Source organism: Anser brachyrhynchus, assembly GCF_964034855.1.
Source record: "Anser brachyrhynchus genome assembly, chromosome: 5".
Taxonomy (NCBI): Eukaryota; Metazoa; Chordata; class Aves; order Anseriformes; family Anatidae; genus Anser; species Anser brachyrhynchus.
Genome location: NC_137699.1, coordinates 51,128,841 through 51,145,317, shown reverse-complemented (window position 1 = coordinate 51,145,317; position 16,477 = coordinate 51,128,841). Strand labels below are relative to the sequence as shown.

Genomic DNA, 16,477 nt, shown 5'->3' with positions numbered 1-16,477 from the left:
TTTCAAAAAATGTCTTAATGCTTTGGCTCGGTACCCAGGTATTCCAGCTGTTATTCTAAGATGGTGGAAATTAAAGTTCTGTTGACTTCAGTGGAGTTCTGCCAGTTTTCCTTAGAGGAGGATTTGGTTTCAGAGTATTTTGTGAAGCCTAGATCTGACACACACACTGTAGACACCGTGGGTGCTGGGTAGCAACTGTACTAATACCAGTAGCTGAAATGAGGGGAGAAGGGGAAATCCACTGTGTAGCAAGGTTTGTGGTTCCCACTTTTGATCTCACATGGAAATGAAATGTTCGAACTGACTTTTGCAAAGGTGGAATTGTGCAGACTGTCCTTTTCTAACACACAGTGATGTGCTAAAGGGTTGGGACTGTGGTCCTGACTCCAGGTAGACTTGTACAGTCCTGATCACTCCAAGTCCAGCATAGCAGAGTTTTTCACCTTGGCCTCCTCAATTCCCTGTTGGTGCTGTACTCTGAGGTCACTGCAGCCTGAAAGCATCTCACTTGCAGTACAGACCTAAAAAGCCTTAGCCAAATTGAAGTGCTGCTTTGTTCACACCCAGGAGAGGGAATCAGTGCCTGAAAGCTTCTGAGCTTTTTCCAACTGTATCATCTCCCCTCTTCAAAGTTACTGTCACTCTCAAAATTTTCTATCCTTAAATTATTACAACTCTAGCAGTGCTATCATAAAAAAAAATAATAATAATAAAAAAGAAATTGTTCCAGCCAGCCCAAAGCAACAGAATTACTGTAGGATTCATGTGCACAAGAATAGCAGAACCCGGATGTGTAAGTAATGAATCCATTTGTAAGGGTATCATTTGAACTCCATGAATAAGTAGTTCTCAATCCCAACTTTATTTAGTTGTCTCTGTGCATAATCCTGCTGCAGACACTGTCATTAATGGTAAATCTCCCATGGATTTCGGTGTGTGCAGGTTGGGGCCCTCATATATTAAGGGCTTATCATTGCAAATTTGCTGTAACCACCAAACTCTCACAGCGCTTGTGTGCCTCATCTTCAGCCCTGCAGAGCCATCGTAATGCCATGTGTGTGATAGGAGAGGCATTTCCATGGCAACAAATGGAATCAAAAATACAGATTCTGACCTTGCTGTGTGATCAAACAAAACAGAGAAGCTGGGCAGCAAAGACAAAAGTTCATCAAACACAAATGCCTACAACCCCAGCAAAGAGTTGGGAGAGAAACAGCGGATAAAGACAAAATATTTCTCCTTCTCTGAAGTTCTGCCCCCAGGCACAAGTTCCTCCACTGATTTTTCTAATGCTAGGATCTGCTGTGTTTAGCCTGAGTATCTTACCCTGCAGAAAGCTCCAAGGGGAGCAAACGATAGCTTGCTAATAAGGCCATTTCATATTAATTCTTTCTGCAGGATAAACTTTGAAAGGCAGTACAATTTTACAGCTCCTTCCCATAGATCTTAGAACAGCACACTTGACAAATGACATTTCAATCTCATCTTATTTTTTAAAGTTGCATTAACAGCCTTTGCTTTAGAGCTCAGGGCGGAGTCAGTGACCTGCTCTGAATCAGACGTTGGATCAGGAAAAGAGCTGGGGTAGGAACAACATGAGTGCCTTTGGAAGTGGGGCCATCGTAGGGTGCCAGACAAACCCGAGTGGATGGATAGCTGTAAAGTAGGTTTTGGGTGCTGTTAGAAAGACTGGCTGTCCTTGACACAGCTGAGTGTCATTTAGAGCTGGGCTTCTGATCCCCGGTTTGAGTTTTTGAGGACCTTTCTGAGACTCATAGCCGTAATGAACTGTGGAGTAGTCACAGGTCACAGGGTCCTACCCATTAACATCTCCATTAAGTTTTATTACATCTTCATGGTAGAAGAAGGAGTGTGGTCTGAATTGTCCCAGAGCAGATGCAACTCCCATCTGGTCTTCCATCAACAGAACTACACCTGTTAATTAAAAAAAATAAATAAATAAAATTGCAGAGGAGATGAAGGATTTCAGGTCTGGGCTCCAGTACTTGAGAAGGGAAAGCGCCACCAGTACTGGTAGTTATGCCTCGTACTTTGGCTGGTGTTTGAGAAGAGAACACAGTAGGAACAGATGACTCCTGTGATCCAGCCAGGATGGTGAAGCCTTAATTGGGTGGGTAAATGCCAGCTGTACCCAGGAAAGTTCCCAAGCATGCTTACAGTCAGAGTGCCACTTGCACCCTGACACTTACGCATTGACGGTTCCAGTGCCCAGGGACCTGAGTTTTCATTGGGGTCGGTGAGCAAGTTCCAGCTGAGACACTGTGCAGGTCTGAAATGATAGAGCAAGCAGCTCCTGCTTTGCTGCCTCTACCTCTGCCCAATACAATAACTAAATCTCATCAGCCATTTGATGTAATGGAAGGAAACCGACTGCATCTGAAAGAGGATTTCACAACACAAGTGTCTTGTGATGTGTAACCACAACAATATATTTGCCTTCATAATCAGTTCTGTAAACATTTATATAGAGCTGCAAGAGACTGGGAAATTTAGAAAGCAGTAGAAGAGACCCTTAGAAATAACAAGGAGTGATTGCTTTCCTTTACCATCATCCTTCTCAACTTCTCTGCTGATGTTTCCCATGGGCTGTTCCTGATGGTGCTTTAGTGGGACAAAGGCATTGCCTGTTAAGTCATACATCCAGCAGAGGCCAGGAGCCCTGATTTTGCTATAGTACTGATATCCTTTGAGGCTTGAACACAACCTAAGCTCCTTCGAATTAACTTCCTTTTGTGAAAAACACAGATCCCACTGCAGCAGATGTTCTGTGCTCATACTTGTGATGTAGGTTGTTATCTAATGCTGTAGCAGCATTAAGTGTTATTTCTGTGTTCTGAGTATAAATCCAAGTTTGATGAAATTAATGGGTTATTGAGTCATATGTTTCAGGACTGTTTTACAGATTGCTGATATTTGGGCTTTTTTTTTCTTTTCTTTTTTTTTTTTCTTCAAAGCACACACAGTTCTTCTTATTGACAGGAGATATCCAGGAATTCTGCCAGTGGAGATCCTGCTTCTTAATTAATATTTCCTGAATTCTGTAGCCCCAGATATGTTCTCTCCTGTTTGTGTTGATCCAGATTAAATTGATGAGGTTAACTGAGCTACTCCTGATTTGCACCAGCATAAGGAAAAGTGATGTAACTTTTTTGTGTGCATCTCTTCTGTGGCTGTTCAACAATAAATGTTTTGTGTTTTCTCCCATTCTTTTGCATCACATAAAAGTTTAAGATGTGCCTGGGAAGGTGTAAGAGGAACTGAGGCATACTGCAGTGCAGTCTGAGTTATTGTTTGGTTTATGTCTTTCAGAAGCGCTCTGGAGTGTGCTCCTTCCTGCATCGAGTGTGCTGGGCAGCACTGCCACTGCAACTTCTCCTCCTGTTCCTTCTGCTCCTGGCCTTCCTCCTGCCCCTGGTAGAGGACACCCACAGCTGCACGCTGGCCAACAACTTTGCTCGGTCCTTCAACCTGATGCTGAGATACGAGGGCCCACCTCCAACCTAACTTCTTGGCATGGCAAGAGGTGACTCAGAAATACAGACTCTTTTTCTTTTTTTTTTTTCCTTTTTTTCTTTTTTTTTCTTTTTTTTTTTTCTTTTAACAACTGCAAGTATTGTAGACTTTAGGGCTTCTAATAGGGCCATCTTATCAACTGGGTATATCACATAAATGCAGCATAAGATTAGTCCACATTAATCAAGTATTTGAGCAAAAATAATATTTTTACAATATTTTGTTATAATATTTATAAAGTGTATATAGAGATTATGTATATGTGTGTATATATATATATAAAAAGTATATATAAATGCATATCTGTGGTCAAACTAACATCTCCATCCACTCATCCACTGTTTGGGGATAATCCTGCAATGTTTATGTTTATACCATCTTTCAGCAAGGAACACTGAATGGTGGTGTTGTTGTGGTTGTTTTGGTTGTTTTTTGTTTTTTTAAATCAGATTTTTGATGTTTGCAACCAAAGTCAGCAAGTATGCGAAGATGCGAACATGCACCAGAGTGTGAACGGGGGAGCAGGTAGAACAGAATTGTGTTGGAATGCAGGGGTTGACACTCAGCCTGAGGAAAATTGGGACAATTCTATTTAAAATCTTGAACTGTTTTTTCAGTATCTGGATGCAGGTATTGCAGAAAGTAATGGAAAATTTTCCGCTGACTTAAATAGAAGTGGGGGTGGGCCTTCTCCTGTTCTCTTTTTTTTTTTACCAGATTTCTTTTCCAATTACTGTGTTCTCCAGCCCACCTGAATCAGGAGAGGTAGAATACAGCAGGAGGAAAGCTGGAAAAAAAAAAAAAAAGACTTTTTTTTTGTTACATCTATATAGAGAACTTGTAAAATCAGGTCATAATTTTCTGAACAAATTTGTGAGCACTGAACAAAACCTTATATCAGTGATTTTGTCTTTAAAAAAGCAGTGGAGATTTTATTGTTAATATTATTATTATTATTATAACTTTATAAAGACTCATTTGGGAATGGATTATAAAGCCTGAACAGTGGGATACAACCTGCCTCAATGTCAGCATTGCAAAAGTCAGAACTACTTTAATAATACCTCCCTGAAAACAAATCTCTTTCATAGTCTATTTTTATGTTAATGTGTTAATGTTTTGCTGTGATGTGAACTGACTGTATCAAAGGCAGGCAAGCATGGATTTCTATATAGGTTGAACGCCAAGGTGATAACAATTTATCATCTATTTACCTAGGTTTATGCCTGATTTATCAAATTTCTGAATGTACATTTTAACATTGTCTTTTAATGTAAAACCTCAGCTTTACTGTGATGAAACCATTCTTGGTGGTGTTTTACCTAATTGATTCCTGAAAGGAAAGGTAATTTCTAAAATTTTGTGCCATTTCCGAGAGCAACACCTTATTTTCCCTTCATTTAGCTTCAGTAATAAGGGGGGGGTGGGGGGGGACACCGACAGAAGAAACAGTTATTTTTCCCATCCTGGCTTTGGTGCAGAAGTTTGCCTTGTCCATACCAGCATGTGGTACTTGGTGTTTCCCAAATACGTTCCAAAATAATATTAAATCTGTTGCACAGGTAAATTATTTAGTAGCTGAGAAATTGGAGGAGGAAGTCATTTTTCTTTAACAAACCCATGAATGTTTTGTTAAATAAAAATAACTCGAGTAGAATAGGAAGGCAGAGCAGCAAGGAGCTCATTGTGGGCACAGAGTGAAGGGGAACAAGCAGATGTCAAAGAAGAGTAGATAGAGAAGAGAGGGGTCCAACAACTTACAAAGCCTAAGAAAGGAACTCTCTTGAATAACAGAAAGGACAAGAATACAGTCTCTAAAGAGGAAACATTTCTGAATCTTTTTGATTCCCTCTCCCTGCTCAAGTATTGATACTATTGCATATTAAAACACCCTTTCTTCAGTAAGATTTAAAATGGGGCAAGTAACAGGGACTCTGCCAGCGTTCTGAGGAGGCTCTTTTGCCATCAGCACTCTTGCACTGTCTTCCTAGTAATGCTTCCAACTAACCTGGTTTTGCTAGAGTTACATAAAAACATCAGATTTATGAAAAAAAAAAAAAAAGTGAAGAGGAGGATGTGGAAAAGAGCAAAGGATAGCAGGGAAGGTGAAGGTATTCAGGTAGAGGTCAAGGGGAGTGTGAGGAGGATCTGAACTGAAGCAAATTAAAGCCTGAGTGTCAGGAGGCAGCAGAAGAGAGTAAGAGAGCAGGCGGGGGGGAGGAACAGAGAGGTGGGGGGAAAGGCTGTATGCTGAGGGAGAACTAAAGATATTCACAGCTAAACCAGAAGTGAGGGAAGGTAGGGCCTGTCACTTCTTTCATGGAGGAGCCAGATGGAGAGGAGCTATAATTCATCAGAGAGCAGAGTAAACGAATTCCTTCTTTGCGACTGTTCTTTCTGGAGGCCGAGGACGTGCCTCCTCCACTCCCCCGATTAGCTGCTCAGGAGCCATGCACAGTCCCGCAACGCTTCTCTAAGCATTGCTGCCAGCCCCAGGGGAAGAACCCGGTGGCTGTGCAGCAAGAAGCTAATCATCATCAGGCACAGCTCCATTTCTAATGAAATGCTCCAGCGGAAAAGAAGTGTGGGGGAAGAGGGGCAGTGACAAAACCTGCTGTATGGGGCTGTGTATACGTGTGCTTGTGCACGCACTTTCCTCTGGTGTAGCTATGTTGCACTTCTCTGAGTTTTGCTGAGCCTCTCCATGTGATGAAAATATATGCCAGCAAAAAAAGAAATTTAAAATAATGAGTAAAAATATAGCCACAAGAGAAAATCAGAAGGGGCATACACAAGTTTCTACTGTGAAAGCACATAATCTCACATCAGATTTCTTTCTGCCCAGCCTTTCTAATCTGGATGATTTTTACGGAAGCATGCAACTGGATAAAAAAAAAGTTACACAGAGGACCATAACAGAAAACTGCATCATCACCTTGATGTTTCAGTGTTGTGGCAGGATTTAAAGAAAAAAAAAAAAAGGGAGAGAGAGAAACACACTTGTGCTGCTGGGTTACATTCATTTTCTTCTTTAAATCCTTTGTTATCTTGCAGTTTTTTGCTTTAAATCACAGCAAATCTGTTCTCTTTAACTCGTGTTATCTGAATATCTCACTTAAGTGATGAATCTTTCTATATCTTTGCAATGGAAACCACTTGAAGCACAAGACTTTGATTTCCATCTCACTTAGAACAATTTCACTGCTTTTTATTGACCTCACCTGTCCAATGAGATGAAATTTTTTCTAAGGAATTTTACTCCCTTTATTTTTCTAAGGAATTTTAGAAATAGCAAAAGTAAGCCTGAAATGTAAGTCCAAAGTTGACTTTCTTTTTTATTCTCTAACTTTTCTTCTGAAAAGTTTAAGATACTGATAGCTGGAGGTGTGCATAAATATTAATTAAGTCAGTAGTGGGAACAATGAAAACAAAATGCTCAGTTCAATTTCCAGGAAACAGAGCAAAGGCCAGATTGCTCGAAACACAAAATAAATCATACTGTTTCTAAATCAGTCCTTAAAATCTTGAGCACTGTTCTTCATTCCTGAATCATTGATCACAGATGATTTGGGGATTATATCCTCACTTTAGTGCCTATAAAATGCTCATGCACCTCTGACATCTATTTAACTGAGGTGTTTTGTAGCTCAGCTTCAGATTGGGGCTGCTGTCTTAAAACATCCCTTGCCAAAAACCTGGGATGTGCAAAACAGATAAGTGTCTACACCTGAGTGCTTGCACTGCTTTAATGCAGATCCAGCCACTGTCGGAGAGTGTGAAAGCCCTATAAAATAGATTGAAAATGATTGAGCTTATAAATTGTTTGTGCATCTGGCTCAGGCCATGTAGCCTACACTGCACGTAGATACGCAGCCTGTTCTCAGAGCAGAGTTCTTGTGCTTCTGTCCAAGCTCTCTTGCCTGCCTTATTGGACCCAGTAGGTGATTAACCATATTAATGACCCATCAGTGCTGAAGGCAAAATCCTACAGTCGGGTGCCAAAGCATTAAAGTAAGAATTCTGCACAGCCCCGAGGGCATACTTCAAACCCAGCCTTCGGAGTGAAAGCAAGCCTAATTTATAAATTGTAATTGATTTTGTAGCCAGATGCTTTCAACAGAATTTTCCATGACTGCAATACAGTGAAGTAGAAAATTGCTATTGTGCCACATGTCTCTGATTTCAACTAGCAATTTAGATTATATTAAATATTATTCATATATGCCCTCTCCAGAAATCTTTTTGTGAAAAGTGTTCAGTTCTATATGCATATAAAAATCATCACATCAGTTAGCACAGGATCTGCAGAGTGATAATCATTTCAACCGAGTACCAGCTTATTTGCCCTGACTGAGATATTAACTGAGATATTAACCTAGCTAATAAAAACAGCTAATGATCACTGGATACGCTTAGAATTTCTATTTCTCCATAGTCTTCTTCACTGGGAGTCAAAGACCTCAGAAAGAACAAATGTCTCCAAAAAAATGGCCACCACCAAATGTACGTATGGTAGCCTCTGCATGTCAGCAGAAGGTTACAGACTGAAACTGATTTATTATCCACCCTAGTATACAGTATTTTGACTTTCAAGAAATATTATAAATACCCCAACAAATATATCTTCGCCAGGCATCACAGCTGTCTCCCAGGTCATAGGTTATGTACCCAGCTGGCTGTAAAAGCTGCTTTTGGAGTCTTTCCTGTCCATTGGATAGCATCATTTGCTATCCTGCAGCTGAAAACACTTTTACTCAATGAACTATATCAGCTTCTTCCAGAGCCGCTGGGGGCTGGCAAGGATATTCTTAGTAGTGCTCAGATCATTGACCTGTTCTGAGCCATTACAAGTTTATTGCATCAGTCTAGCTGTCAGTGCTTAGCAACTCTCAGAAGCCAGTTTATTAAAATACTAAAGATAATATTGTTGGTAGAGACATCATGATTCATTCAGAAACCAATCTTATTATTTTTGCCATTTTTAAACACAATTATAAATGGGCTATACTGGGTTCAGATCAGATTAGTCATAGATATTGGGTAACTGTGTAGAAGGTTTTAGTCACTTTTTGACTGGCAGAAGTATGTACAACAATTAGGGGTTCATTTTGCATTTCCTCAATGGTAAAATGAAACAAAGCTGAGATGCCTGAATACAACTTTTTCAAAAAAAAAAATAAAAATATATATATAGCTTGAATATACCTTTTTCAAAAAAATATATATATAAAACATACAGTCATACTGTATATATATAAAGCATACAGTCAAACTGTCATACAGTTATTTTTTCTAATTATTTTCTAATTTGTCTATCCAATCTGAAATACGAATGCATCTAACATATCAGTAGATCTGGAAAGAAAGTGAAGATGTGTCAGGAATATACCAAGTCGAGCAGCAGCCTGAATGGCACCTTTGTTGCCTATCCTACTTCAGCAAGCGCCAGATGTGAGCTGGTTGTATCAGTGAGCCATCCCCCCTCCTCCTGTCAGACCGTGGGTGAGGTGAACCTGCTGTGCTGAAGGTACCAAATCCCGATGGCAGCAGCAGGAGACATCAAGCCTTCAAAAGGCAACCTGTTATCTCGGTGCAAGAAGCGAACAGGTGGGATTGGCGTAATGAGAGCAACCCTGACTAATGACACAGGAACAAAGGTTTGCCAGCCTGCTCTGCCAGACAAAACTGGGACAGTGGCCGTCAGCATTGTCCAGCTTCACCTCACTGACCGTGGAGGAGGCTTCCTTCAGGGCATCACTCTAGCTGAGATCTGAGCCTTGGGGGTGCTTCTTTCTCCTCACCAAATACAGAAGGAACTGCTAATTCAAACGCCTCAGTGACAGATTAATTGTAGGTGGTAGGCGCCGACGTGCCAGGAAAAGACACAGGAAATGCTATTGTGGAGAGAAAGATAATGAGGGTCTCTGTTCGATCCTTGGGAATTAGAGGTTCGTTATAGAACTGAGGTAGGCGAGTTTTTTTGTTCCTTTCCAAGTAATTGTGAGGTGTGGCCTTCAGTCTTCTGGGTTTGGGGATGAGCCTAGTCGATGCCTTATTGAATACCAGGGGCTTTCTGGCTCCCAAGCCATCAGGGCAATGAGTTCCACATCCTTCCTGCCAGGTGAAAAAAGTATCCCACTGAATTTGGTTTCAAATTGGTGGAGGTTGCTTGATTTTCCTTCTCTGGCCCCAGTGTGTCAAATCAAAGGAAAGAGACAGACCAGTGTTACCCTCTCCAGACCATTTGTTATCTTCCCTTCTTTTATCATGTCTGCTTGCTTTGTTTACTTGCAAAGTAAATGAACCCAGTCTTCTCTGCTTTTCATAAGGCACCCATGCACTTGGTCATTCCTGTCACCTTTCTCTTAAATGTTTCCAAAGCCAATTCTTCATTGATACACATAGCAAAAAATAAGGTCTGGTTTCAACAAATTGAAACACTTATTGGCCACTTTTCTTGTTTTTTACTCCTCCACTTCTCCATCCTGTTCAGCTTTCCTCTCTCCCTGCAGCGGTCTTGCTGCAGCACTTAGGCTTCTCGTTCCGTCTGCCAAACTCTGCTTGTCTTCAGCCCCCCCTGCCAAGGATTATTGGAAAGTTTCATGCCCACACCCAGCACAGCTCGGTTTCAGCCTGACCCTTTCATTTTGTGTCTTTGCCTCTTCACAACAGAAGCCTGCACGACAAATCGCAGCGCATTCCCTTTCCTTACCTGCGCTCACTTCTGCCTCCTCTCTGTTTTCTTCCAGCCCAACGTCCTGGTCAGAGTCTTGGTCCCACAGTGGCCAGCCTTGTCGTTCCCCCCTTGCAGCTCCTCCTGCAGATCCTCTGCCTTTTTCCACCACCCCCTGTAGCAAAACAGCCTTTGTAGCTCTCTGATGGGGCTCATATCTGCTGCCATCTCTCCCGAGTCTCCTGCCCATGTCTTGCCCTCATCTGCCTTCCGTGTTGGCTCAGGGACCGTCCTTAACATTCACACCTGCAAATCAGAGTGCAAGGTGTCGCTTAACAAACAGTTATTAGCGATGAAAGCCCTGCCATTAGCATTGTTCAGAGCCTGCCCAGACCCTTTTTCTCTCCTTCTCTCCAAGCAGGTTTTGATGGGTAATCCAATTACTGCATGCAGAAAATTTCCCCTTAATTAGCGCGGAGGGCTGGTGTTTTCGGCTCTGTTACCCTCGTGCTGCTGCTGTTTCTACGAGCACTGCCATGTGCCACTGGGCCCAGGGCTGTGTGCTCAAAGGTGTCTGCCCCAGAGCTGCCCAGAAGGCTTGAATGTTGCTGTTAGACATCAGAATAAGCCAGGACAGTTTTTTTTCTTTTTTTCTTTTCTTTTTTATTTTTTTTTGGGTTGAAAAAAAGAAAGAAAAAGAAAATGGTCACACTTAGCAAGCTGATTTCACAACTCATTCATCAAGCCCTCTAGCGAACTATTTATTTTAACTCCGTTTTGTTCAATCATAAGCTATATGTTAAAAAAAGGGAGGGGAATTGGGAGAGGCTGGAAGCCAAGGGGAGGCTGCGGTGCCATCCGCCATTATCTGGGCTTTGCAGTGAGGCCTCCAGCTCAGATTTGGGGTTAGGAGCTGGTACTGTTCCTAAAGTGGCCCCCACCTTCAAAATTAAATTGTTTCTTTTGTCAAGTCCAATAGGCGTTGAACACCACAGGCTTGGTTTCGCTACAGATACGAACACCTCTGTATGGTACTGTCCACTGCTAAGAAATATATGTATGTGTGTATACATGTAATGGGGCGCGTAATTATTGTCCTACTTAAAGAAAGGTGACATTCCACTTCACAATGTAACTCTCAAGTGCAGCTTTTAAAAGAAATTGTGTCTGGAAAGAAAGCTGGGAAAGTTTAGAGGTATGTGCTTAATAAGCTTTAATGAGCTTTAATAAGCTTTGAGTTAGGACTTCAGCCTCCGAGATGAAAAGCACCCAAGACGATTTTCCCATCACCTTCCCAGATCAGACCTTGTAAGAGTTTAACCTGGGAGTCATGGACTGAGCACTGGCTGTTTCTGAAGGTATTTGGATGCTGGAGGTACTAAACGACTCCATTCTCAAACACCAACCCCCATTTTGTACATGTGGCTTACTGGAAATCGGAAGACCCCTCTTTGTCCTGCTCTGAGACCCCAACTGTTTTGTCTCAGTGGATGTATTGCTTTTGATTGGAGTCATTGTTTCAGTGTTTTCCTTTTAATTTGTGCTCACTCAGTTTATGGGGTGATTTCAGGAGAACATCCTGGAATCTTCCACCTACCCAGCCTCCAAGCTACCTTCCCAGCCTCTTACCTTCTTCTCTGTTTACCGGGCTGTGCTGGACCACTGTGAAACAATTACACAAGCAATAACGCGGGCGTTGCGTTTTCCTGTCGTTGCTTTTGTAAGATGTAACACCGCATTGACATTGAAAAGTGGTAGGAGACCCAGAAACTGCATTATTGTTTACTAGCAATATAACCAACGTACAGTGCTTCTGCAGAGGACCTGTCCTCACTTCTCAAAACAGCTGGCTGTCCTGGGCCCAATTTCATTAACAAGGCTGGATTATAAACACTCTTGGATCCCTTCACCAGCACTCCATTAATCTTGCTTCCATCAGTTTTTGTGCTTTTGTTTAGTCTTAAGCTAGAGGAAAATTTAAAGAAATATGCTGAGACACCCTTCAAGGGTGCATAAATATCCCACGTGCGTCACAAAAATTATGGCAAAATGAAGGGATTTACTCTCACGTTGAACAAAATTAATAAGAACTTCTAATGAATGTATTAAAGTTATTAAGCACAGCCTGCGGTGAACTTTTCTGTAATTGAACCATTCTCTGCTTTTAATATAAAAGTCAGCAAATATTGTGGTATCCTGTTAGAAGTGACATGGAACTAAAATGGGAATTCTCCAGAATTAGAGGTTTATTGATACAGATCTAAATTACACCATTATGTCCCATGTTACATCACCTGCTCCGGGGCGCTGAGGAAACCCAAGGCTGTTCACAACAGGAACTCATGTTGTGAATGGCTTTAAAGTCTTCAGAGCTCCTCTGCGGGTCCAGGGCTGGTAGTGGAGAGGATCAGACAACTTCCCGTGAACCCTGTGCGTTCTGCTTGCTGAAACCCTGGCTCGAATTCAGGCGTCCCCAGCCCAGCTTCTTGTAAATGTTAATATCCAAGTAGAACAAAAATGTTAGAGGCAATTACAGCACGAACATCTCCTCTTGTTTATGTGTAGTAGCTGATAGCAGAGTCTGTAATAATAATCTGTGTTTATACATGTGCTGTTCAATGTAACCGCTGCCTGCAAAATACCTTTTAAGTGTCACAAGAAAATAACTGGATTGATGTCACTTTTTGCTTATATGAATACAATTATTTGCATTGCAGGGACCAGTTCCACTTTTGTCATGTTATTTATGATTTTAAAATACATTTGTGATAAATTAGGCTCATTTCTAAGGTAAACAATACTGGAGCCAAGCAGCTGTCTCTGTACATGTGCATGTTATCACAGCTGATATCAAGTCCAAGTCAGACTCCTCGTCTTGCTTGGACCTTTCCTTAACCTTTCTGGCTTATTCAGGGAAATGCGGACCAGTCTATTTTCTTATTAAAAACGTGGCTTTTTGAAAAGCTAAACTTATTTTTTGAATCCTTTCTTTTTACAACTGTTGACTCAGAAAGACTGTAACACTCATATTTTTCTAAACTGCCTATTGCTTGTGTTGGAAAATAATATATATAAATATATTTTTTATTCTACAGATTTCCATGTAGTTTTGAAGCTCTTTGTTTTCATACATGTCCTCCTATTTGCTAGAATTATCTCAAGGAGCTGGAAGCTTCTGTATACTGACTCTCTATGAAATCATATAAAAATTTAACTGCATAAAAAAGACTGAGTTTATTTTTTATTTGAATTGCTGGAGCTAAGTCGTCTTTAGTGTTATTCCACGTAAGATGTGCGGAAAGAAATCAGGTCATTTTTTTGAAAGCCTGGACTGCGTTATGTAGCACTTCCTAAAAAGTCTTGACTGCAAGTCAAAGGAGTTTATCCTAGAAATGGTGCCAGTCCGGGGCCTGACTCCGTACTTCATTCACACCGTTCAGAACTTCATTTCACGAGCAGTCCCGTGAAATTTCACAGGAAATATTAAAAATAAGAGCCTATGATGTGTGAATAGCAGTGGCAGAGCGAGGCCCTTTTCTAACGAAGGACGGGGACTTTTAACCGGGGAGGAGGTTATGTTCTCAGTGCCTCAGGACAGCACTTTGGGTTCCCTCCTGGGCTGTGGGCGCCTCCTGTGTGCTCTGGGCTTACCCCACAGCTGAAATACCAGGTTAAATCAGTTGAAGCCGCGTGGGCAGATGAGCATAATAGAAACCTACGGTGCAATATTGTGGAAAATGGCCTGATTTCATTCCGCAGAGCAGCACTGGGGGCTCGAGTCACTCTCAGCCAGGGCTTCTGTGCACCTGTGAAGCAGAGGCCCGTGCTGCGTGCCGTGACCGTGGTGTAACGTGGCAGGATTTCTGCACGCTGCCTGCAAAAACACTGCCTATTCCTAAGCCTTGCCAGAAGCGTATTTTCCCAAGTAAAAGAATCTGATACCACGGGACTCTTCTTGGATAGGTAAATGGCAGCTGGGACCTCCTGCGATCAGGCCACATTATTCTGAAAGCTTATCCCTTGATGACAAATAAAATACAATGTGGTTTTGTTGTTGGCAAGGGGGATAAAGAGACTGGAAATTCATCACCCCAAGCCCTTGCCTTGTGACTTCTGTGACGCTCCACTGTTTGCAATGAACTATGTTGCATTGGATATAACATCAGAGTATTTTATTTTATTGCATGTATCCTTTTTTTGTAATGAAAAAATGAAAAAAGAAATTGATGTTGCAGTTATAATGACGTAAATAAACATGTTTTTCTTTGTAAGGACTTTTAAGTTATTCTGGGGGGCAGTTTCACATTTTCACTGTGCTTATTTCTTATCATCAGAGTATTTGGACTGACCTAGAAACACCCAGAACAAGTGAAGCAAGGATAAAATTTGCTGCTGTCTGCCTCTCTGCTCAGGTACCACTGGAGGAAGGTTGTGCTGAAAGTACCTGCTTCATTCTAGCCCTGTAAGATTTAATAGAAGATGTCATCTTTTCTATAAGACTGTGCTGCTGTTTGAATAGAATTCTTCAGAACCCAATGAAAATGTGAATTTGCTAAACCATATTATGATTCAATATAATTTCTTACAGCGTTAGCCTCTGACACTCCCTCTCTGTGGTGTTCCCCTCAGTCCCAAACCTGCTAAGACAAAGGGGAATTTTTTCAGAACCTCAAACCTGGAATTACCTCCAGTGAGCGAGCAGTGTGTTACTTTAGCTGCTGCTGACTTCTCTGAAGGCTAATCACCGCAACGTGTGTGTGCGGATGCACAGCTCTCATTAGCATCCGAGTAATTGCTGTTTTCTTTCCTGAATCTTTATGAGACAGAGTCTGCCAAGTTCTCTGACATGAAAGGGCTCCACAAGCAGTTACTTCTGGAGGAGTGGGAAACCACTACGATTTTTTGGTTAACCTATGGGCTCAGTTCCCTGTCGCTTTTATGAACACACTGATCTTTATCCAGGTCTTCGTGACATCTCTCAGGTATTTGTGCGATGTGGTCCTGTGGCTACCCATGAGCTGTCTCCCACTAAGCCCCCAAAAGTACACATGCAAACACTTCAGCTGACCATAGCTGTGTCAAGATCTGACCAGCAGCTCAAATCCCTCCCAGAAGAGAGCGGGGTAAAACAAGTGAAAACTATGAAGCGGGGGCAGTTACATTGCTCTAAGGGCTGCAGTCAGTGCACAAACAAAATTTTTTTTCTTTTTTTCCTTTGCAAAATATATTTTCATCTTGCAGGGTTTTTTTTTGTTTGTTTGTTTGTTTTGTTTTGTTTTGTTTTGTTGTTTTGTGGAGGTTTCTTGGTGTGTATTAGGCCAGTTCTTCTGGAACTGGTAAGGACACTAAGGACACCTGGAACGACTTTATTTTGTCCCAGACACCATACATAGACCAGGGAAGACTGTCTTCCAGCAGGGAGGAGAAAGAAGTGCTTAAAAATAAACAAAATAGCTCATTCTTGTATGGTAAACGAATATTTTGTTGACCAGGTTCAGGCTGCAAGTAACTCTACAGCTGATCAGCGGGAGCTGGTACAGTCAATGAGAATTATTATAAACACTTTTAGAGGACAGTGAAATACTCTGAGCAGTTATAAATCTCCTAAGTCATATATTACTAGATAAACACCTGTTTCAGATAGAAACCTCACTGCTGGAGGATAGAAATATCTGTTTAGGTTGTAACAGCAAAAGGTGGCAAGTTCAATAAATAAAAATAATAAGGTAAGACCCTTAAGTGGAGTAAATCAGGGTAGCTGCATTAAAGCTGTTGGAACTAAGTCAATTTACAACAGTAAGAATCTGGCTTGTGGTCAGCAGGGATTTTACAGAATGCCTAAAACCTCTCCGTATAGAGAGCTCTCCTCTGCCTTCTGCCTGTGCACTAAACTGTATCCACAAAAAAGCCCCCACCAGTATAATGAGGTCATTTCGGATGTGAGTGTTCATTACATGATTAGATAAACTACGGGAAAAAAAAGAAAAAAGAAAAAAGAAAAAAAAACATCATTAGCAAAGTCTTAAATAAAAGAGGATGGAGCAAGGTTACCGAGTGAGAACTATTTAAATAAAATCAATCTCAGCCCTGGAGAGTTAACAGGGAGTGGCTTGCTATGGAAAAAGGGCTGATGGTGTGTTGAACCTGAGCATTATGGTCGTGAGAGATTAAAAGCCTTTTTTTTTTTCCCAGGTTAATATTTCAAGCTTTCTAAACTTCATTCCTTGACATACCACGAATGCAGCCTCGGTTCCCAACTGCAGACAGACG

The 16,477-nt window shown here is 41.5% G+C and overlaps 1 protein-coding gene across 5 annotated transcripts in view; it reads left to right on the top strand.

The window, feature by feature from the left end:
• Positions 1-14,478, top strand: part of SYNE3 (spectrin repeat containing nuclear envelope family member 3) — a 65,220-nt gene extending 50,742 nt beyond the window's left edge. For all 5 annotated transcript variants that reach the window (XM_080594271.1, XM_080594273.1, XM_080594274.1 and 2 more), the window contains exon 18: positions 3,331-14,478. In XM_080594271.1, coding sequence (XP_080450397.1) covers positions 3,331-3,525 — 195 coding nt within the window. In that variant the 3' untranslated portion in view covers positions 3,526-14,478. The remainder of the gene's footprint in view (positions 1-3,330) is intronic.
• The last annotated feature ends 1,999 nt before the right edge of the window (positions 14,479-16,477 follow it).